Source organism: Contarinia nasturtii, unplaced genomic scaffold (genome assembly GCF_009176525.2).
Source record: "Contarinia nasturtii isolate CC-2019 unplaced genomic scaffold, AAFC_CNas_1.1 Cnas_scaffold_864, whole genome shotgun sequence".
NCBI classification, from domain to species: domain Eukaryota; kingdom Metazoa; phylum Arthropoda; class Insecta; order Diptera; family Cecidomyiidae; genus Contarinia; species Contarinia nasturtii.
In genome coordinates, this window is record NW_022198211.1 from 3,064,367 (window position 1) to 3,084,546 (window position 20,180).

Here is a 20,180-nt window from a genome sequence, read left to right on the forward strand (position 1 = left end):
TTTAAATGTTTTTCAAACAATTCAACTTAGATAGAAGGTCTATTTTCAAATTTCCAGAGTACTTTGCATCATATGTTCTTTTTTGTCTTGTTGATGTTAATTATTTCTTCCACATCAGCTCATTTTTTTTTGTTTCAAATTTGGAAACAGACAAACGTGAAGGAGAACTAACATTTTAAAACATTAACCTATAGATGTTTTTTTAGCAAATTTCTATTCTAAAATAAGTTGATCTAAATTCAAGTAACTGGATTTCGGTTTATATGTATTTTATTTTATTTTTCTTTATTTAGCAAAAGGCGAAGAGGTATTTGATAAATTATTACTTTAGCGTTAAACATATTTCAATTTGTTAACGTATTTAGAACGAAGCAAAAAAAAGAAATGAAAGCGAACATTTTCGGTTCAGAGAGAAAAAAGGAAGATTTCATTTTTGTTTTTAGAAAAAGAAATCAGCAAAATATCCGTCGAAAGAAGAATTCAATATTTTTTCCAGAAGTTTCTTCTTTTAAAAGATGGTTAAATTATTATTTTTGAACAAAATGTATTCAAACTGAACAACGCATTCAATAGTTAAATATAACAATACACACACATACACACATCTGCAGTTAACAGTAGGAAATTAACACGAAATATGCGCAAGAAATATATTTAAAAAAATATTGTTGTATATATACACACTTAATGGGACTTTACTTGGAAAACTATGACATTTTTACTGCCCACTAAAAAGTAACACTTTTTTTATATTTATGCGAATGCACATCATTTTTCGTTAAAATAAAATCATAGCGCAAACGATTCGTACAAATTCATCTGACAAAAGTATTCACTTATGGAAAATTCTTCCATTATGCAGTGCTTATGTATTATAAAATTTCGCATAAAAACAATATTTCCAATAATCGACAAAAAAATCCGCTGAAAAGATTGTTGTGAAACTTTCGAAAGAACCACCAAAAACCTCTTACAAAAAAAGGTTGAATTTGGTTGTGATGAATAATAGAACAGTAATGTTTACGATAAGACAACTCGCGCCTTATTGAATGCATTCAAAGTACCAACAAGCTATTACGGCTTTCACACCATCTGACCACTTAGGTAACTATGGTTCGTTCGAATGAACAAACAAGAAATAAAATGTTAAAATAGTAGTGCTAGCGGTAGTGCAAAATGACATTATTCTCTTGACATTTTGATAATACGAAATTTCGCTTCTATCGTCAACACTTATAAATACGGTATTATGAATACAGCTTCCGCAGAATATGCACAAACCAAAATATGCTATTTTCAAAGTAAACAGCCAGTTTTTTTACGAATCAAATGAGATATTGTTGTTAATTGACAAAAGAATAGTAATATATTCATACCGTATTTTGAAATTAGCCACTGAAAAATAATATTTGTAGTCGATCGATTTTCTTTTCACCGAACGCTGTTTCCGATAGAAGAAGGAAGAGAATTAAACATATGCATGTAGATGAATTGAACTTAGTCGAATTGTCGTTTCCATAAATAATGATAACTGTCTTCACTCTTCATGTCTTTGTAAAAAAAAAGATGTCAAAACAAAAATTGGAATATTTTTTCAGACACATACACACAATTCGTAATCAAAAAAAAAGCCGAAAATACTCAAACTATTATGTAAATGATTTACAAGTTATTGTTTTAGAAAAATTACACACTTTCCAGTTGCGACTGGATTAGGATTCATTGATGACAAATAAATGCAAAAAAAAAAGAAAATAAAAACAAACAAAATAGTATTCGAAAGCATCGTTTTATTTATATTTTATATTTATTGAGGAATTTCAATTGACATGACACGGTTAAAAGTTTTTTTAGTTGAATCTTAATGGAATTAATTACGATTATAGTCTCCTTAATCAAAAAGGTAAGAAAATAGTTTTATGGTGTATTCAATAATCTTGAATTGAGCTGATTGATCATCTCAGATGTTACAAAGGGACATTTCAATTTTGTGACAACTCAATGAATTTTGTGTTTTGAATGAATTTTGAGAAATTCGAAGCATAAAATGTTCAGTTGATTCGAACCGTGAAATATTCGGCACCGCAGTAGCTTGTTCTGTTGGTAGTTATCTTTTTTGCCATTTGAGTGATCTTTTTGGTTGAACTTCCGTACAAATTTATGCCTTCCTCTGGGTGATTCCGTTCGAAATGATCGATTGCAACAGCAAATCTGGCATCCTTGAAATCTTCACTGCAGATTTCGCAAACGATTTTCGTGGTTGTCATTTCGGTGATGCTTGTTTCTTTGGTATCTGGGTCACGATGAAAGTGTCGGTATTTGAATTGACAATCAGCATGGTCATTCAACAAGTGGTCTTCAATGTCTGTCTTATTGTCGAACTCTCCTTCTTTGTCACACATCATGCATTGATACATATCAATTTTGGCACTGTGCATTTTCAAATGTGCACAAATAAAACCGCCTGTAAGTGTCAAACCCTCGATAAATATCATTTCTCCGCAAACGCATTTGTAATGTGTAAAGGATTGGTAATGTTCTCTATCAAAATGATCTTCGAATGCTTCAGCATTTTGTAATTTCTTGAAACAAATTGCACATTTGAAAATCTGTGCCGGTGCAATATAGTCATGAAATGACCATTGTAAGGCTGAATCGACGGCCTTCAGATCTGGAATCAGCATTATCTTTTCGTATTCAACGCCCTCATTGACTTCGGGGTACTTGTGCTGTTTAACCATGTGCTTCACCATTCGTTCGCGTTTTACTTGTAAGTAATTACCTGGAGAATAATCACATAGAAATGAACGGAAAGAATGGAAATTCATCAGTAAGTAATGAAAGTAAGTAATTACATTTTTTGCAAATAAAGCCCATCAATGCACTGTCGCTTGTATTCGACTCATAAATGTTGACCGGTTCGCTTTTGCAATTTTTGTGTTCAAGTTTTCGTTTCGATTCAAAATAGCACACCGAGCACCTGAATAACTTCTCACCTGTAAAATACGTATAAATTAAGTCATTTAGTTTGGATGGCACTTTGATCAAATCACTGACCAGTATGGGTCAAAATATGCTCTGCCCATTTGCATCTTGTCATGTTCTTCCATTCTTCGCAAAAGAAGCAAAAACCAAGAATTTTCATTCCATCAATGCTGAATGTATCCTTTTGAGAAAGCAAACGTTTGGCCATTGTTGGCGAGGGTCTGCTGATCATCACTTCACTGTCTGGATGCTGATTCATATAGTGGTTTACCAAGTAACGTTCGTTTTTGTTACAAAGTTGACAAAATTTACCATGCAAACTATTTTTGGCATATATTTTAGGATCCGTATTCTTTAACTGTTTGCTTTTGTTTTCTTTTTGCTGGTTTTGCAATTTATCCAACGATCCAATCGACATTCGTGCTTGTGTATTCGAAGCCGTTTTATTGCATTTTTCCAATTCGCTTCGCGATTCGATTGTTTTCCGTGCGCTTGAGTGTCGTTTTTTCATGGCTTTTTCGTGGACCGATGCTTGCGGTGTTGAATTCATTCCATTTCCTTCCACCGACGACGGTTTGATGCCATCAATTCTTTTACGTGCATTTGACTGTCGCTTTTTCATGGCTTTTTCGTAGACCGATGCTTTGGGATTCGCCGTCTTGTCTTTTTTCAACGATGGCTCGATATCTTGAATTCATAACTCAATTATATTTTATCAGAAATATGCGTATTATAAACGATATACATACCAGATGAAGATCGACGATTACGATCCGGATTCTTAGGTTGTTTGTTCTGGTTAGTTTTTCGAATTTTTTCCAATTCGATTTGCGAATCGATTGTTTTACGTGCGCTTGAGTGTCGTTTTTTCATGGCTTTCTCGTGTACCGGTGCTTGTGGTGTTGAAGTCATTCCATTGATACCTTCAATTCATAGTTTCATTATATAACTATAATAAATAAATATACAATAGCAAGTACACACCTGATACAAATTGATGTTCGCTCTTCCGTCGTTTCAACTTCGTTTTTTTGTCGAATTGTTCTAGTAATTTATGTTTTTTATTGTTAGATTCAGCCACAGCTATTTCTTCTTCTGAAGTGTCACACCGTTCCTCTGTTTTGGTGGTTGTCACAATGGTTTTTTCTTCAATTCGGACTTCGAATCTTTGGACGAGATTCATTGAGCTGCCGATACCGTTTTCTGGATCGGAACTTTGTTGAAAATTTAGCTGTTGTTGGACTGCTTCGATCATCAAATGTTGTGTTTGTTGGTTTACAAAATTGTCATCGATTACTTGGCTACCATCGCTTTCGCTTTCAATGTCAGTTTCTGCGTCAATGACTAAGTCCTCGCCATTGTTTTCGTTCTTCATTTCGTTGGACATCTTTTTACTTTTTACGGTATCCTAAAAAATATTGATAATTATTCGAAGCTCTCTCTCTCTCTATCCCCAAAAGAGTATATTTTCTAAATGTTAAAAATTTACCTGAAAAATACTTTCCACCATGTTCCGTACATTCTTATCGTAATCGGTCATCAGATTTTGTTCAAATGATTTGTCTCCATCTACCGTTTCTTCAATGCCATCGTCATGGCAGTTGAGAGTTTCTTTGTTGATCAATTCGGAATCATCGTTCGAAAGATTTTTATTTTGCAAAATCACACCCGCCTCATTCAAAAGCGCTTGAAATTTTCTTTCGTATCTGTTGATCTTTCTAGCAGGAGAACCAAAAAAAAAAATGTTAATGCAAAGATACTTAATCGTTTGCCCTAAAAAACTTACTCGGTTAAAATGGTCGAAAAAATCACCGAATATTTTTGCAAATCTTCGTTTGATTCGACTGATTTTAAAATACTTTGGTATAACTTTCGACAGAGTTCAGCCATTGCTTCAGAAGTCATTTAGCTGCGTAAAAAAATATTTGTTTTAAATATTAAACCGTCAAATTCAAAACAAGAACAATTTATAAAAACATAGTTGAAAATTATCATATCAAAAGATTGATATTCATTCTCGGAAAACCACATTCCCAAATTCAAATTCATGAAATTATAAACATTCGTGTTCTTGTTTGACATAAACATTCCCACAAGCGGCTAATACACATAAACTGTTTGAACAGCTAAATAAACACTGTAAACACTGAGATGCTGAGACATCTCTTGCCCTATTGATCTGAATAGCAACATTTTTCGACTCAAATTTCGATGCAATTTTGATTCTTTTGATTTTAAGACGCTTGTTGCTTATTGGTTCATTAGAATGCGCTCTTCAAATCAAACAAACAACAATCTCATATGATGGATACAATAAATTTCTAATGATTCAACGACATTTTCTATATCAATCCGTACAATTGATTTGATCACTTAAAAAAACTATACAACTCACCCACAAGAATAAAAAATGTTTTCAAAATATTAGATAAAAAGAAATCTACATTACACTATAAAGATATTTAAAGAGAAATCCTTTTTAAAATTGTTAAAAAGAATTTTCTAAACTCGTACGTGCACATTCCCTAGCACAGTCCCGACTTTGTCAAAGCACTAATGCAGAATGAAGCGGTTTCTATGCGATGAAGACGAAAACGGCGAAATCCGAAACAAATACACTTGAAGAGTTCGGTGTCAGAATCGTATAATCGTCCTGTTCTGTTTTATGCAATTGGAATTGTTGTATTTGTGTGTATACGTTTTTCGTCGGGCCTGCTGAACACAAACTGCTGACAAATCAAAACGAAGCACATTCGATTGAATAAAGTGAGACGCGACGATAAACGAAGGCGAAATACTATGCTAGACATTGTTTGCATATTTTAGTGTGTTTATTTTGATTAGGGTGATCCACCCAAAATATTTATATGAATTTCGTTAAATTTGTAATTCAACAGAAAATGAATCAAAGATATTCTATTGGTCAACACCATGCCTGCAAGAATGTTTCAATAAGAAAAACATACAACAGCAAATTCAAGTCAATTAACTCGTTTTTTCAGAACAGACTAAAAATGTCTTATGCGTTTTCGTTTCAAAATATGAATAGTAAATATTCAACAGATTCTACACGAAATGTTATTGCAAAGAATTTCAAAACATTTTCAAGCATTGCGGTGTAAATGCTGAAAGAATAACTCAACGCTTTATACCATTTCTCCACTCGTATCTAATTAACATTCAAAGCGAGTGGAGCAGGTCATATAAAAATGGTACAAAAAACAGTTATAATTTCATAGTCATTCTTTGTAAAGAAAGAATAAAGAAATATAAAAGCAAATTTTTTGCAATGAAATAAAGACCATACTTACACTTTTACGGAATGAATCGCACAAAGAAAATCTACGAAATATCAAAAATAAATTTTTCGATGTTATTTTTTGCTTTTGAATAATAAACTATGAAATAAATTTTTATTTTTGCTTGACGATATTATAAAAGATTATGCGCTCAATTTATTTACATTCTTTATATATGTATATAATGATATCTCTTTCGTTTCATAAAATGCTCTCTAAGATTTTCCTCTTTACTTTAATAACATTGCAACCCTACAGATTTAACGATATTGATAATCAATCGTATCAAATGAAAATTTCATGCTTGACGTATAGATAAAAAAAAGAGTTCAATTCCAATGCTATAACTATTAATTGAATGCATATAGGATTAATAAAAATGTGCAAATGGCCATAACTATGCCCAAAATGAAGGAATCCCGTCGTTTTCGGATATTAATCTTTTGAATTAAGCTGAAATCGAAAATGAAAAAGAGAAACAATGTTATTAATTGGACGGTCATCGATTTGGAATACTCTATTTACCTTGATATCAATGGGAATCGATTTGACATATCGTTCAAGCGCGTTTGAAATCGTTTAAATTGTTGACGTTGCGATAATAAATGCTCCTTTGTTTCCATTGCGATGCTGATTTGATCGCTTACAAGGCCATGTGATCTACAATCAAATACGAAACACATAAGAAATTTCAAGAAAAGTTCGAAACGTAACAAGCATACCCATGCAAATGTGTGCTTTCCTTCAAGTACATATCGCGTCGACTCAGCCCGCTGCCCATTGAAATACCGGATCCACGTAATAGTTCTTCACGCTCCAATCGTGTCGTGTGATTTGCTTGAATTTTACTAAACTCTTGTTTGTAGCCCTAAAATAAAACACAAAATTCATTCATTACATCTCTTTGAAGCCGACTTCATTTGCATTCAAATTGATCGAAATAAGCAAAATTTACATTAAAAATTTCACGATGACGTTGCAATGTGTGTATCATGTATGAGTCGGCGGTTAGTGGAATCTCAGACATTTTATCATTTATTTCCGATAGCTGTAATAGAATCATTAAAATTGATTATCAATTGTCGCAGCAATTCATTAATCGTACTCACTTTGTCGAGCATTTGTTCAATTTCCATCGACAGTGAATCGAATACGTGTTCGCTTAAAAGTGGCGCTGTGTCGGCCGATGTGCTGGGCATTGTCGATGTTCCAATTTTACTATATGCCACCAATTTCATATCGATGTCATTCTCCAGCTTCCGAGCTTGTTTTCGAAGAACTAAATAATTCGAACGAAATTTGTTATAAAATTGTTAAATCAAAACGAAATTGATTATTTACCATCCCATTCTGAAGCACCCATTTTGAAAAGTTATTTTTTTCGTTCCTCTACTTTTTTCTAGGGAATACACGATGACTTAAGGTTCGATTTACTTGCAAAATACAATAAATTTAAACACAAAAAACATCATCAATTTTCAATAATTTCAAATATACTTTTATTACGATTTAATAGAATGAAAAAAAAAACAACAACAACAAAAAGAACCATTTAATCTATGTCAGAATGTATATAGTTTATTCGATTTGTTTTCGCTGATACAAAGAAAAAATGAGAGCTGTCAGATTGATCTGTCAAACAGCGGCAATAATGAAACGTCACCAACCTTCCAACAAACACACTTGAATTCAACCATTGGAAATGTCATTGGAAAAATGGAATAAATACGGTATTTGTTTTTCGCTTGATTTTTCTTTTTTTTTACTTTTTTTTCTAGCTTTTTGATTACAAACAACATTCTGACTGAGAAAAGATAGTAGCACAATTCTTAAAATATTATTGGAATAGCTATATATAAAAAAAAGTGTTTGTAAATAATTGGAATATAAAAATGATTTGTTGTTTTGCTTCTACTGTTGCTTGATGCAAATCGCAACAGTTTGTGTAATGACTTTTTTTTGGTCCAGTCGAGTAGACCTTACATTCGAATCTGGAATCGGCCAGCTTTCGTAACATATTTGACACCTTTGAATGGTTTATATTTTTCACCGTACATATCTAAACGATTGACCTTCAGTCCGGACACAGCCAATTGTGAAATGGAAAATGAAACATTGATCGATGGATTCGTTTCATTGGTGCTGCCGATGGCAACCGATACTGTTCCACGAAGGTATGGCAATTTTGTGGGGTCAATACGGCCAACTTCCCAATGCAGTATTTTTTGGACAGTATCGAATGAGTATTTGCCTTGATTCACCACGAGCAAACAATTTGTCACCGATTTCGGCATACAAATTTCCAATTTAACCCCTTCAATCGATCGTCCCAATGTGGTTTTCGGGCCAACTGTTATATCCAATTTACCTTGTTGTTCGCCCGTTTTAAATGTTAAACTGTGTCGCACATAAATTGGAATAGCAACAACGCTCTGCGAACCAATGTGATAGGACATCAATCTGAAATTTCCGTCGGGAGGAACAAATGACAATGTCCGTTCGGATTCCCATCGCTTGAAGCGAACACAAGGATGGAAAGCAACATCATCGAAGAGTCGTGGATTGACAAAAGATAATGTTAAATCAGGCATTCCACTGAGTTTGATGCAACAATCGATCTAAATGTCGGAAAGGCAAAAGGATTAGATTCTAAGAAATGGACAAAACACAACTACATATATATAAAGAATGCTTGCTAACATATCCTTGAATCTCCGCAAACACGGTTTGCCCGGATTTATCAATTACTGTAAATAGATGAAAATTTGTTAATTTTATGAGCACTCAAATAAAAACGATGCCACGATACATACTCGCATCAACCTCTTCAATAACATCAAAATAGGCTTCGTTGTTTGTATATTTAACAGCAGATCGGCGCCATGGAATTGCACTAAGTTGACCAGAGGGCAGTGTTCCGCTAACACTACATGGAAAAGAATGGCATATGTAAAATCAAACGAAAAATAAAATGCTCTTGAGATTGATCTCAAACTTTAAGAGTGTATCAAATTCTATGCATACTCACTTGGATTTTCCTGTAACTGTATTTGTAAGGGTGCGTAAAAGATTTGGTGGCTTAATGAGTTCTTTTAATATATTACTTTCAGTAGCTAACGGGAATCCATTGTCAAGCATTTCATCCAGCAATTCGTAAATGACAACATAATTCTCTTTGATTATAGATTCGGAGCATTCGCCAAAGTAATCTTGGAACGTATCAACAATGCGATGTAAGAACTCTATTACAAACAGCGGTTGTGTTTCCTGCTTACATGCCGCAATTAATGATACATTTCCACGTTGAATGGTAATCAAATAAAAGTGTGGAGTTTGAATCACTGGTGGCACATCCTGAAAATTCAACCAACATTTCGTTATTTTGTCAAATCACTGAAGCGGCATTGCTATACGTACGTTAGGTGAAGCGCGTTGTGCGTCCAAAAAATAATCACATACGGAACGCGAAATGACGCTACGCCAATGTTTCTCCAAAAATATGTCGCTGTAAAAAAAATTGTTTAAACAAATGAGCAAAATAAATTGCAAGATTTTTCTTGGTCAGTGATCTTACCCACTGGAATTAACAATAAACAGACTGTGAATCATGATTTATCGAATTGCGAATGTGCTGAATGATTTGCGATGAAACTTATGGAGAGAAAGTATTGTTTTCTTAAATTGATCAAAAAAAAAATTATGTACTCTGGATTTGACACCTCTCACAATGGAAGTGTCATCGTTTGTGGTGAATAAATATATTGGAATTCACCATACGGCCAATGCAAATAATAACAACTTCACTGTTTTTTGTTGAAAGTTTTATTTTTAAAAAAATTAAAGAGGATTTCTTCAAAAAAAACTTTCAAAATTTTCAAACTCTTTTCACAATTTTTTTTTTTTCAAATTCGAATTTCAACACCAACTGTATTTGAAAAGTGATCTGTCAAATAAAATTCAGCTGACAATATAAAGGGAACTGTCATGCGCATTTTACATATTAATCAACAGATTGTGTGTGTTGTGAAAACTTTCATCGTTGGATTATTAAATAAATTAACAAAATAAATGATTAGAGTGAATTAAGTCAGCGTTTGACTTTGAACAAAATTAATCGATAGTGTCACAGTGAACGGGAGAGAGAAAGAAAGAGAAGTTGAGTGTGACCCAAGTGACTCATATAAAGTAAAGACCTTCAATTTGTGTTTGCACACTATAACAGAGTATTGTGAGTTTGATGATAGCAAGTGTTTTTGTTTTTCATTGCAGTAACATAAACAAAATGGGCAACAAAGTAGTGAAGCAGCATTTTGAAACGGCACAAAAAACGGGCGTTTTGAAGATATCACAGCAACGTTTAACGGAATTTCCACCACACATGAGAGGTTTTCCGAACTGTTTGCGAACATTAGATTTGTCCGAAAATCGCTTTGTCACGCTACCTGATGACATTGGCCGTTTTACGTTGCTCAAACATTTGAACCTTAGTGAAAATCGTCTCACCGAATTACCTATTACCATTGGACAATTAATCAAATTGGAAACATTTAACGCAATGAGCAATATGCTGGTAAGCATTCCACAAGAACTGATTAATCTAAAACATCTAAAGCAAGTGCATCTAAACAACAATCAATTAACACAATTCCCAACCATGTTTGGTGGAATGAAAAATCTGGACGTTTTGGATTTATCACGGAATAAAATCGCGTCAATACCACCTGAAGTAAAAAATTTGGCCGTAACCGAATTGAATTGCAATCAAAATCAAATTGCAACATTGGCACCGGAAATTGCCGAATGTCCACGATTGAAAACATTACGATTGGAAGAAAATTGTTTGCCCATCACCGAAATTCATTCGGCCATTTTGAAAGAATCGCAAGTGTCCAATCTATATTTGGACGGTAATTTATTCCCATCGAAAAAATTCAACGAACTCGATGGCTATGAGGAGTACATGGAACGATACACAGCTGTGCGGAAAAAAATATTTTAATACCTATTCGATTGAAGATGAATGAATTTTTTTGAATTTAATTTTCTTTTATTATTATTATTATCAAGCACCAATTTACTCACGCGTTTTTATGTAATTCAATACGTTCATTATCTAATTAAATTATTTTAAAAACAAAGTAAAATCAATGATACAGATAAAAATGATTGAGATTTAACTCGTTTCTCATTCTATTGCGTCAGTTCAATTTTATTTATGTCACAAAGTCTTGATATTTGCAAAGACGTAAACATGATTTTGAATATAAAATTTTTGTTTTGTGACTAAACGGGAATAGAATTTTTATTTAAGATGTTTTATTCACTGGAAATTGTGCATATGTAAGTAAAATCAATGACTTTTATTATATTTGTTTTTACTCAGTCACGGTTCAAGTTGAAAATCAATCCTGAAGTAATATTTCCCTTAATCTGTAAACGAAACGTAAATTCTAAACAAGAATAAAAAAATGTTCACACATTAAACAGAAGATATATGCTAAATGGTTGAGTATCCATGTGATGGTGGCGGTTGAACGGTTTGTGGCTTATATCTAAATGATGCAAAATTATTGTAGTTTGGTTGGCAGTAATTGTTGGCAAGGTAAGGATTATTGGTATCAGCCGGACCAACTGCATGATACGGATTGTATGCGTTTCCATAATTGAAATTGGAATTTTTTGATGAATTGGCTGCTGCCATTGCTGCTGCCGTTGAAAATACGCCCAAACTAGTGAAACCAAGTGAATAATGCGTCGCTGGTGTGATTGGAATGCCATCAATTGGTGACGATGTGGGAAAATGTGATTTATCCATTGCTTTGTGTTGGTTATGAGCAAGAATTGGAACCGGCTGCCCCGGTGACTGAGAAACCAGCGAACGATTTGACGTTGAACGCTCATTGCGTCGAAACTTTGCACGACGATTCTGAAATTGAATAATTTTAATTTATTTCCATGAATTATGCCGAAGTGGTGCGAACCGTGTCATTTGATATTCGATCACAAAAAAATGGCGTTGTCGACGTACCTGAAACCAAACTTGAACTCTAGCTTCACTCAATCCAACTTTTGATGCCAACTCTTCTCTGTAAGCCGAATTTATAAATGTAAATCAGTAGATTCGTAATTATATTTCAATAGATCTAGTCATGAATAAAACTTATTACCTTACAAAAGCGTCGGGATAATGTGTTCGCTCGAATATTTTTTCTAATGAATTCAGTTGGCCGCTTGTGAATGTGGTTCGATTACGTCGTGGTTTCTTCGTTGAATTTACCATACATGTATTGCTCGACGTTTCGTTCAAATGATCACTCCCATACGCTTCTTCTGTGAATTAGAAAAATGTGTCTTTCATTAAACATACTCTGACGGATGATATAATAAAACTCATTCACAGTCACTCGCAAAATACACGCAAACAATGATGATTTTGTTTAAATTTAATTTTAATCAAACGCGATATATTTTCAAGTGAAAAAAAAGAATTTCTGATGCACATTGCGATTCGTGCGATTTTTAAATGCCAAGAATCTCAGCAACTTTGATTGATCGTTGATCTGATAATAGTTGAGCAAATTAATACCACATTTCATTTGCAATAAACGACTAAAGAATTAGATTAATCTTGATACCTTTGAGTTGCCAGCTATATAACGAATAATAAAAAATACAACGAATCTTAATTGAAGACGAGGGCGATGACAACCATTTCGTTTACACAAAAATTAAGAAAAAACTCTATAAAATCGAGTATGTCCTGCCGTCGATTTTGAATCAAAAGTATTGCTCTGATCTACATAAATATTCGAGAAAATGTTGTTAAACTCAGTATTTTCCGTTTGTATTTTTTTTAACTCTTTCATGTGAACCCAATCGTAAGTTGTTCATTTTGAAGTCAATGCACTTTTTCTTTTGAGACAAAAAAACATCGGTGTCTTTCGAATTTTGACTTTTCAACCGAATTTCCTTTTCAAATCCGGTTGACAGTTTACTCTTTTACATAAAAAGTCGTTTATATACAAAAAAAGAACACTAATCCCCAATGGACTGAGAATGTTAACGGAAAACACACACGTTGCTTGAATTTTCATTCTCTTTGTGTAAGGGTCGCTCTGTGTATTCCTTTGAAAAAAAAAAAAAAAATCATGCCTAACAATATCATCATTCGTAAAATAATCCAACTATTAGCTAAGGCGCCTGAAGTGCAAATTTTCCTCTCATAAAATCTTTACTATCCATAATTTTGTTTGCAGAAAAATATGTTGTTTGAAATGCGCCGCCAATTCATTTGAAACTGCAAGGCAAACGTAACAGTGCGCCACGAAGTTTTAAATTCAAAATAAGAAAAAAAGAACGAAACAAGTAGCAAAGAATGAAAAATGATCTCTGAAATCTGTAGCAATGCATGTTATGTTGTTTCATCTGTATGTTTTCGTTTTGTCGCTTGCCATTCAACCGTATAACCAACCATATGGTAAAATTGTTACATTTTGTCTTTGCGTAAGACGATTTGTAGAGGGATTGAAAAGTGCATGTTTACTCTTCGCGTGGCATAATTCACTGTATTGGTTTCGTGTTCAACAGTTTTGAGAGAGACAGAGAATTTTCCCGTTCAGTTAAGATGTTTAATACACCGATATTAGGTTGCTTGTCGGCATCTAGCACCAATGCGATTTATTTATTTGGATTTATCAAGTGTTTTTTTTTTAAATCCGTTGAAGTGGTGGTATTAAATTTCCTCACAACATCAAGTGAAATCTACAGATTCATAAGTGCTAGAGATTTTGAAAAAATAATTATTTGAAATGGGCGTTTGACCAAGAAAATTTGATTAATAGTTTAATTTTTTTTCGTCTAATTGGGACTGTTCAATAAAAATTAAATTGAGTGATTGGAATAATTTGATTTGAGAAAAATCACTCTATTTTGTTATACTCTCTTTTCAAATCGAGATCGCTCACCCCCTATTCAATGACATGAGACGTAAAATTGAAATTTACGTTATCCGGTTCAAATTGATACTCAATGTAAATTGTAATAAAGTTAAAAGGAGTGAATTACAATTTATGTGTTATGGTGACAGTTTTTTTCACCACACTTTCATCGAAATAGCTGACAATTTGTTGGATGAAAGATTTTATGATCGAAAATTCATTCGTTCCGTGTTCAAAGCAATCTCTTTCATAACATGTAAAAAAAACTTGAACGTAATAGGTATTCCATATTTTTCACTTTGTCTGTATACATCAACATAAATTCTGTCATTCAAACCGCGTTGACGAAACCACAAAAAAGCAACTCATTTGAAATACACTTGGCACAACACTTAGAACACACGTTACATCCTTTTTTTATATTTTTCCACTTGAAGAAAAAAAAATCTTTAAGTTTGTTTGTGTGGTGAGATGTTAACCAATTTGGTTAATGATCGCGTAAAATATGTCGCGGTTAAGTGAAAATGAGCCGTAGCTCACGCGCTCCGTATTCGTTGATGCAAATGCATTTTAATTGATGTGGAAAAGATGTATCAAAGCAATATGCAGATGGAAAACGACAAATGTGACGATTCGCCGAGGGAATTCGTGAAGAAAAACGATCGAATAAAAAAAATGCACAGAACTTTTTGGGAGAGAAAGAGCAAGAAGAAAAAAGCAACAACAACTTAAGAAAAAGGAGAAAATTGGCCATAAAATATGCTGCATGATAAAAGTACATGACAGAAGTAATGTTCATAAATTAAGATAAATCGTTACTGTAATTGAAATGCAACGGAAGATAAAGCCGTAAAACTTGCGAACAAAATCGAAAGATTGCTATTTTGTTGCGTTCAATTAGCTTTAATATTATACAGAGTTTTTAATGTTGCAAGTTATTAATTAATTTCTTTGAAGTCTTAACACTGTCCACTTTATGGAATAGATTTAAAAATATGAAATTGATAGCGATTCGTCCTTCAAAACAGGCAGTAGAAAAGAGAGATACTAATTTGGATGTTAAGAGACACGTTCTCTTTGTCACGAAAATACACAAATTAGCTCGATATTGCGACGGCTCAATACTATTTCAAGGACGGTTTGACCTTTCGTCCGATCCTTCCGTCCAATACACCTTTTTTCGACTCTAAACACACTATCTTATAACTATGCTAATCAACCATTCCCTCAATGATTCGCTAATTCACAGATTCGGTGTTATAATCACACATTTTTTGTCTAGTAATAACCATGTCATCAACGTCCAAAAATAAACACCATTTCAATCATACTCACCCGAAGATAATCGATGGTCATCAACAAGGGCTCGGCAATTGTTTGCCAATTGCAACAAGTTATTCACCGAAAACCTTTTAACATTTTCCGACCCTTTTTGTTGCAGATAATTGCCCATATTTAAATTCGATCGCGTGTATGATTCGGTATCAGTAATAACCGTTTGCAAATAATCCTTCTGATGATGTTGTACACGATCCGTTTCACTTGGTAAATTATTGTTGTTTCGATTGCAATTGTCATCGATTGTCGAACTACTGTTATGAGCAGTTTCAGAATGCGTCCAGTTGGTTTGATCGTCGTTGCCATTTGCACTTAGATAATTCAAGTTAATCTGTTGCGCTTGAGACTGATTCGAATGATTTGATGAGGATGATGTAACCATTGCACTTGCGGTTTCATTAAAATTTCCGCTATGCAACGGGATCGGATGTGAAAATGCGTTCGAATTATCAATCGTGTTAAAATTCAACATTTTTTGAATCACTTTCTATCGTCAATTCAAATTGATCAGGTGCGTGTCTAATTGAAAAGTATTCACTGAATTTGTTTGTAGTTTTAATTAAATTACGATGCTGTGTCACACACGAACACACGCGTGCAGTAAGAAAAATAACACTCTTAATATAAGAGAATTTTAATTGAATTAGCGTTGCCAATTTTAATGGGTGCGCGCACGAAATATTCAGAATAAATCAACACAAAATGCGTTGTACGCACTTTTTTCAGTTCAATAACTTCAACGCAAAAAAAAAACCACAAAAACAGAAAGATCAATGTGTTTGAAATGAAAGGTTTTTTACCAAATTAACCAAATTAAAATGAATTGGTTTTTAGACTTAATCAAACGCTAGTCAAATGCCTACTGAAATTATGTTGAAATGTTGTTGATGAGACGGTGGTGCCCAAATCGATATGTCGTAGCAGCTCCTTCCCTTTTTACAATCTCACTCTCTCTCTCCCGCTTTTTTCTTCGATTTTCATTCCTTCGATGCCATCGTTCTTTGCGTATATCGCTTATTCGGCGCGATATAGCTGAGCTCATCGTTCTCTGTATTCTCATTCGACAGAGATATTTTACACACTCTATCTGTTTATGCTATGATTCAGAATTTATTCATACACGAACCTCGATCACTGCGCCAACAAATGTTGAACACATTTTTGTTTGTTCATTCGTTTACTGTGTATCACTGCATATATTCACGTGCTCACAAATTAAGCCACGCACTTTGTGGGAGGAGTAAAAGCATTTCGGCTGACATGAAAAATTAATTGAGAACACGATTGCTATTGTACTGCAACGCGATGCATAATGAAGAATTGTATAATTTGATTTTGCGATAAATTTGTTTTAGTAAATTAACAAACCAGCGAGTATATTATTATCATCAAAGCATAATTTGTTTATAATTTAATAAGAACGCTCAGGAACCGACACGATTTCACACAATTTATTTAATTCGATTTGATTTTGGTGGGCTTTGTCGCCGGTGCCAGCCAACACGAGTGAATGACGTCTTTTTTTTTTGCTGTGAGAATTCGAATAAAATTTCCAGCGAAGAAATTCAATTGAATTGGCGCGTATGCGAAACGATCTCATTCATTTAAATGACTAATGGTGTTAATAACATTTTAATTTCAAATCGTTTGATTAAGAGCAATTAATAGCTTTGAATTTCTTATTACGAAACAAACAAATCTCAGAATGAATAAGAAGAACTTATTCTTAAAAGAAAGGATGATATTCGCTCCAAATTTTGAATATGCTCTCGATTCGTTTCCAATTTTTTGTTTTTTTTAGATGAGAAAAAATGAAATTTTTTACGATGCGAACGTATCGCTTAAAAATAGACTCAAACATGAATGAAATGGTTGATAGATGAAAATTGTGATTTCCAGCGTGTAGTAAAAAGTCATTAATTAACGTGATTTTAATTGAACACGACATTTTTACGGCTTGCATGCAGTTGTTTTAAAGATTCACAGACGTGAATGTGTACACACGAGGAAAAACCAACGAATTTCGTCACATTTTTTTGCCTAGAATCTCGACGTTCTCATTCTGTTTGAAACAAAGTTTTTATTTTCAGTTTGATTCGTCTTAACATTGTGAACCACAATGCAAATGTGCGATTGTCTTAACATTTCATTTTAGAATCAATGTGTCGGCATTTTCAGACATGAGATGCACTTTTTTTCTTTATAATTTTACCGTTTCTCAGTAAACATCATATCCTGACGGCGATTTATTCTCGGAATGGCAATAAAATTTACCGTGTTTTTGCATAGCAACTGCATGCACTCAAGAGACAAGAAAGTGAAAAATTTTTTAGATGAAAAGCATGCCGTTCGATTAGATAATTGTACTATTAGTAAAAATGCTATAAAATTCGAAGATAATTCGCTACTTAAACATACATTTATTGGTGCTGTGGGACACTCTCAGATTAATAAAAATGCGTGAGAGTAGCATAGAGTCACTAAATGTTTCATTAGCCGCTTCGTTATCATCATATTATGTAAAGCGCATCTGGTCGTATTTATGGATCAGGACAAATATTGATGATAATTATATGTTTACGACAGTTTCTTGACTGATCATATTTAATAATGTTCTTTGATGTCAGCGGCAAAAGCAACAAAATCTTTTGATCTTCGACCGATTTTTTACATTTAGTTCCTGTTTGAATTGGTTTTTGATTATCAATTTAAAATTATTACACTTTTTGTTTTAATAATAGAATAATTATTATTCAAACACTGTTCAATTGGTTCAAGATTCTGTTGCACTCAGCACGTTGGCGCCAGAATTTTGCTCTTGAAAACCTCGATATACCCCTTAGCTTGTTCTTTTCAATAGATTCAGTTAATAAATCATATTAAGTGAACATGACTACTTTTTAAAACAAGAAGAAGGAAAAAAACTGAACAAAGGACGAATAAAGAAGCCAATATTTTGTGAAATTTGAGAAAAATTAATAATAAATTTGGTTGCACTCAACTCAATCGCAAAACAAATTTGGAGAGAAGAATCTGACAAAAACATAAACATTTTGAAATTTATTGGTTTTTGTTGTTGTCGAGTCCTGTCGTCGTCTATATCATCGACGACGGTAAAAACGGTAACGTCGACAACATTCCCAAATTGATCTATATTCTGGGCGGTACGGCGTAACTGCTTAATTGCCTTATTTATTGCTTTTAAAATTTCATTTTTCATTTTTTTTTTCATTCCGTTACTTTCTCTTTTATGGATCGCTTCCGTATTTGATTTGTACATTTTCAGTTTTTTTTTCTTTTCGATATTTTACTCTGATAAATACTTTGGTGTTGTTTTTGTGTTAAATTATGTTAAATATGATCAGTACCGTTTGTCTTTTCTTTGCTCAGTCGAAAAAAAAAATAGATCGTCAGTGTACCTTTGACTCTTTGTGGCCAATTTTGAGCTACAATAATTAAAAACATTGAAATTTTTGGTCCAAAACCAATTGCGGTACATAAATCAACGGCAATTTTTTTATATTTCCTTTTCGTCTTTGGCTGTATCACTCGAAAAAGAAGTCGAAGAAGAAAAATACTTTATGACGTGCTGCTTTTATTACTTTTCTAACAAGGTCGTAAACTATTTTTCAATGGCCTCTTTTACCAATTTTTCAGCATATTTTATACAATCGTGTGCCCAAGAAAACAACGCTTCAACAAATCCGTAAAAATCTGTTGGCAATTTTCGTCTAATTTTTCACTCGGAAATCAAACACAAACAGGCAGCAACAGCAATTAATTTGGCGATAACGAAAGGAAATGATAAACAAATGTCACGTGTTACCTAAAAAACTACATCAATTCATATTTTCTTTATTACTTATTATTTACGAACTTATAATTGATCGAAAAAAAAAGAAATTTCATTTTTTTGCTGACACAGACGAAAATCTGTTTTTCATCAAATTCTTTCCGTTTTATAATTGGATATGAGAGGGATAAAAATAGTTACTTTTAACTTAAAAATAAAAAAAAGATATAGAAGATGATTGAAAATTTTTAATCGCGTTTAATCCACTGTTTCAATCTATTAATTCTCATAAAAATCCACACACGGCATTTTTTACACAGTCTCGACTCCCTTAAAATTTCTCATCCTCGAATTTATTCGCCAATACAATTTGAAATAATTTTCTAGTTTGATCCTGGCTATATTCTTTTTTTTTTCTCAATTAGACAAAGTTTGCACACGAATGTAATGGAATTTTTAGTATCAACATTTATTGTTTGAAATATTCAATATATTTCGTGAAATAAGAATTAAGATCAGAATCTGAAATTTTTTGACAATTTTTTGTGAAAATATTATTGTACAAAAAAAGTGTGAAATAAAATTGCTTGAAATTCAAAGGAATTTTTACGATTTATTTCATTTCCATTTAAATGCACTAGATGGCAACACATACAATTGATGTCTGTAAACAACAAACTGCGCTTCAAATAGCAGCAAAAAGAAGTCTTACACTGTAGTGAAATACGGTCGAGAATGGCAGGCGTCACATAAAACCAAAACACTTTCACAAATACAAACAACGACGAAATGTCTTTGCAAAACTGAATGCAACGCTCTATCCCTGTC

The 20,180-nt window shown here is 33.1% G+C and overlaps 5 protein-coding genes across 6 annotated transcripts; 1 reads left to right on the top strand and 4 right to left on the bottom strand.

Moving 5' to 3' along the window:
- Window positions 1-1,840: 1,840 nt before the first annotated feature.
- Window positions 1,841-4,880, bottom strand: LOC116342536. Its single transcript, XM_031770194.1, has 7 exons — window positions 4,772-4,880; window positions 4,475-4,703; window positions 3,970-4,393; window positions 3,735-3,908; window positions 3,058-3,672; window positions 2,856-2,996; window positions 1,841-2,782 (listed from the first exon to the last, which is right to left on the bottom strand). Exons 1-7 carry the CDS (start codon window positions 4,873-4,875, stop codon window positions 2,052-2,054), a joined length of 2,418 nt encoding a protein of 805 aa, XP_031626054.1. The 5' UTR covers window positions 4,876-4,880; the 3' UTR covers window positions 1,841-2,051.
- Window positions 4,881-6,385: 1,505 nt separating this feature from the next.
- On the bottom strand, window positions 6,386-7,765 carry LOC116342505 (Golgi SNAP receptor complex member 1). The gene is made up of 6 exons (XM_031770153.1): window positions 7,626-7,765; window positions 7,394-7,563; window positions 7,240-7,332; window positions 7,007-7,152; window positions 6,810-6,944; window positions 6,386-6,737 (listed from the first exon to the last, which is right to left on the bottom strand). Exons 1-6 carry the CDS (start codon window positions 7,645-7,647, stop codon window positions 6,635-6,637), a joined length of 669 nt encoding a protein of 222 aa, XP_031626013.1. The 5' UTR covers window positions 7,648-7,765; the 3' UTR covers window positions 6,386-6,634.
- Window positions 7,766-7,840: 75 nt separating this feature from the next.
- LOC116342504 (AP-3 complex subunit mu-1) lies at window positions 7,841-9,984 on the bottom strand. The gene is made up of 6 exons (XM_031770151.1): window positions 9,859-9,984; window positions 9,702-9,789; window positions 9,313-9,638; window positions 9,098-9,210; window positions 8,985-9,031; window positions 7,841-8,902 (listed from the first exon to the last, which is right to left on the bottom strand). Exons 1-6 carry the CDS (start codon window positions 9,891-9,893, stop codon window positions 8,264-8,266), a joined length of 1,248 nt encoding a protein of 415 aa, XP_031626011.1. The 5' UTR covers window positions 9,894-9,984; the 3' UTR covers window positions 7,841-8,263.
- Window positions 9,985-10,239: 255 nt separating this feature from the next.
- LOC116342377 (leucine-rich repeat-containing protein 57) lies at window positions 10,240-11,447 on the top strand. 2 transcript variants are annotated; one of them, XM_031769958.1, is made up of 2 exons: window positions 10,240-10,469; window positions 10,554-11,447. In XM_031769958.1, exon 2 carries the CDS (start codon window positions 10,567-10,569, stop codon window positions 11,281-11,283), a length of 717 nt encoding a protein of 238 aa, XP_031625818.1. In that variant the 5' UTR covers window positions 10,240-10,469; window positions 10,554-10,566; the 3' UTR covers window positions 11,284-11,447. The 2 variants fall into 2 exon arrangements, with proteins under 2 accessions (XP_031625818.1, XP_031625817.1); XM_031769957.1 differs by having other exon boundaries at window positions 10,240-10,466.
- Window positions 11,448-11,486: 39 nt separating this feature from the next.
- LOC116342376 (retinal homeobox protein Rx-A-like) lies at window positions 11,487-16,069 on the bottom strand. Its single transcript, XM_031769956.1, has 4 exons — window positions 15,557-16,069; window positions 12,452-12,614; window positions 12,313-12,370; window positions 11,487-12,210 (listed from the first exon to the last, which is right to left on the bottom strand). Exons 1-4 carry the CDS (start codon window positions 16,029-16,031, stop codon window positions 11,782-11,784), a joined length of 1,125 nt encoding a protein of 374 aa, XP_031625816.1. The 5' UTR covers window positions 16,032-16,069; the 3' UTR covers window positions 11,487-11,781.
- Window positions 16,070-20,180: the final 4,111 nt, after the last annotated feature.

What these genes read in the sequence shown, in the direction of transcription:
- LOC116342377 (XM_031769958.1), top strand. Translation starts at nt 10,567, where the DNA reads ATGGGCAACAAAGTAGTGAAGCAGCATTTTGAAACGGCACAAAAAACG.
- LOC116342504 (XM_031770151.1), bottom strand. Translation starts at nt 9,893, where the DNA reads ATGATTCACAGTCTGTTTATTGTTAATTCCAGTGG. An exon ending in ACAGTTACAGGAAAATCCAA is followed by an intron (nt 9,211 to 9,312) that starts GTGAGTATGCAT and finishes TTTTCCATGTAG; the next exon opens with TGTTAGCGGAACACTGCCCT. An exon ending in TTGCGGAGATTCAAGGATAT is followed by an intron (nt 8,903 to 8,984) that starts GTTAGCAAGCAT and finishes TCCGACATTTAG; the next exon opens with ATCGATTGTTGCATCAAACT.
- LOC116342505 (XM_031770153.1), bottom strand. Translation starts at nt 7,647, where the DNA reads ATGGGTGCTTCAGAATGGGATG. An exon ending in GAAAGCACACATTTGCATGG is followed by an intron (nt 6,945 to 7,006) that starts GTATGCTTGTTA and finishes ATTTGATTGTAG; the next exon opens with ATCACATGGCCTTGTAAGCG. An exon ending in CGATTCCCATTGATATCAAG is followed by an intron (nt 6,738 to 6,809) that starts GTAAATAGAGTA and finishes TTTCGATTTCAG; the next exon opens with CTTAATTCAAAAGATTAATA.
- LOC116342536 (XM_031770194.1), bottom strand. Translation starts at nt 4,875, where the DNA reads ATGGCTGAACTCTGTCGAAAGTTATACCAAAGTATTTTAAAATCAGTC. An exon ending in TTTTCGACCATTTTAACCGA is followed by an intron (nt 4,704 to 4,771) that starts GTAAGTTTTTTA and finishes TTCTCCTGCTAG; the next exon opens with AAAGATCAACAGATACGAAA. An exon ending in GCATATTTTGACCCATACTG is followed by an intron (nt 2,997 to 3,057) that starts GTCAGTGATTTG and finishes CGTATTTTACAG; the next exon opens with GTGAGAAGTTATTCAGGTGC.
- LOC116342376 (XM_031769956.1), bottom strand. Translation starts at nt 16,031, where the DNA reads ATGTTGAATTTTAACACGATTGATAATTCGAACGCATTTTCACATCCG. An exon ending in TGACCATCGATTATCTTCGG is followed by an intron (nt 12,615 to 15,556) that starts GTGAGTATGATT and finishes TCTAATTCACAG; the next exon opens with AAGAAGCGTATGGGAGTGAT. An exon ending in TATCCCGACGCTTTTGTAAG is followed by an intron (nt 12,371 to 12,451) that starts GTAATAAGTTTT and finishes TTCGGCTTACAG; the next exon opens with AGAAGAGTTGGCATCAAAAG.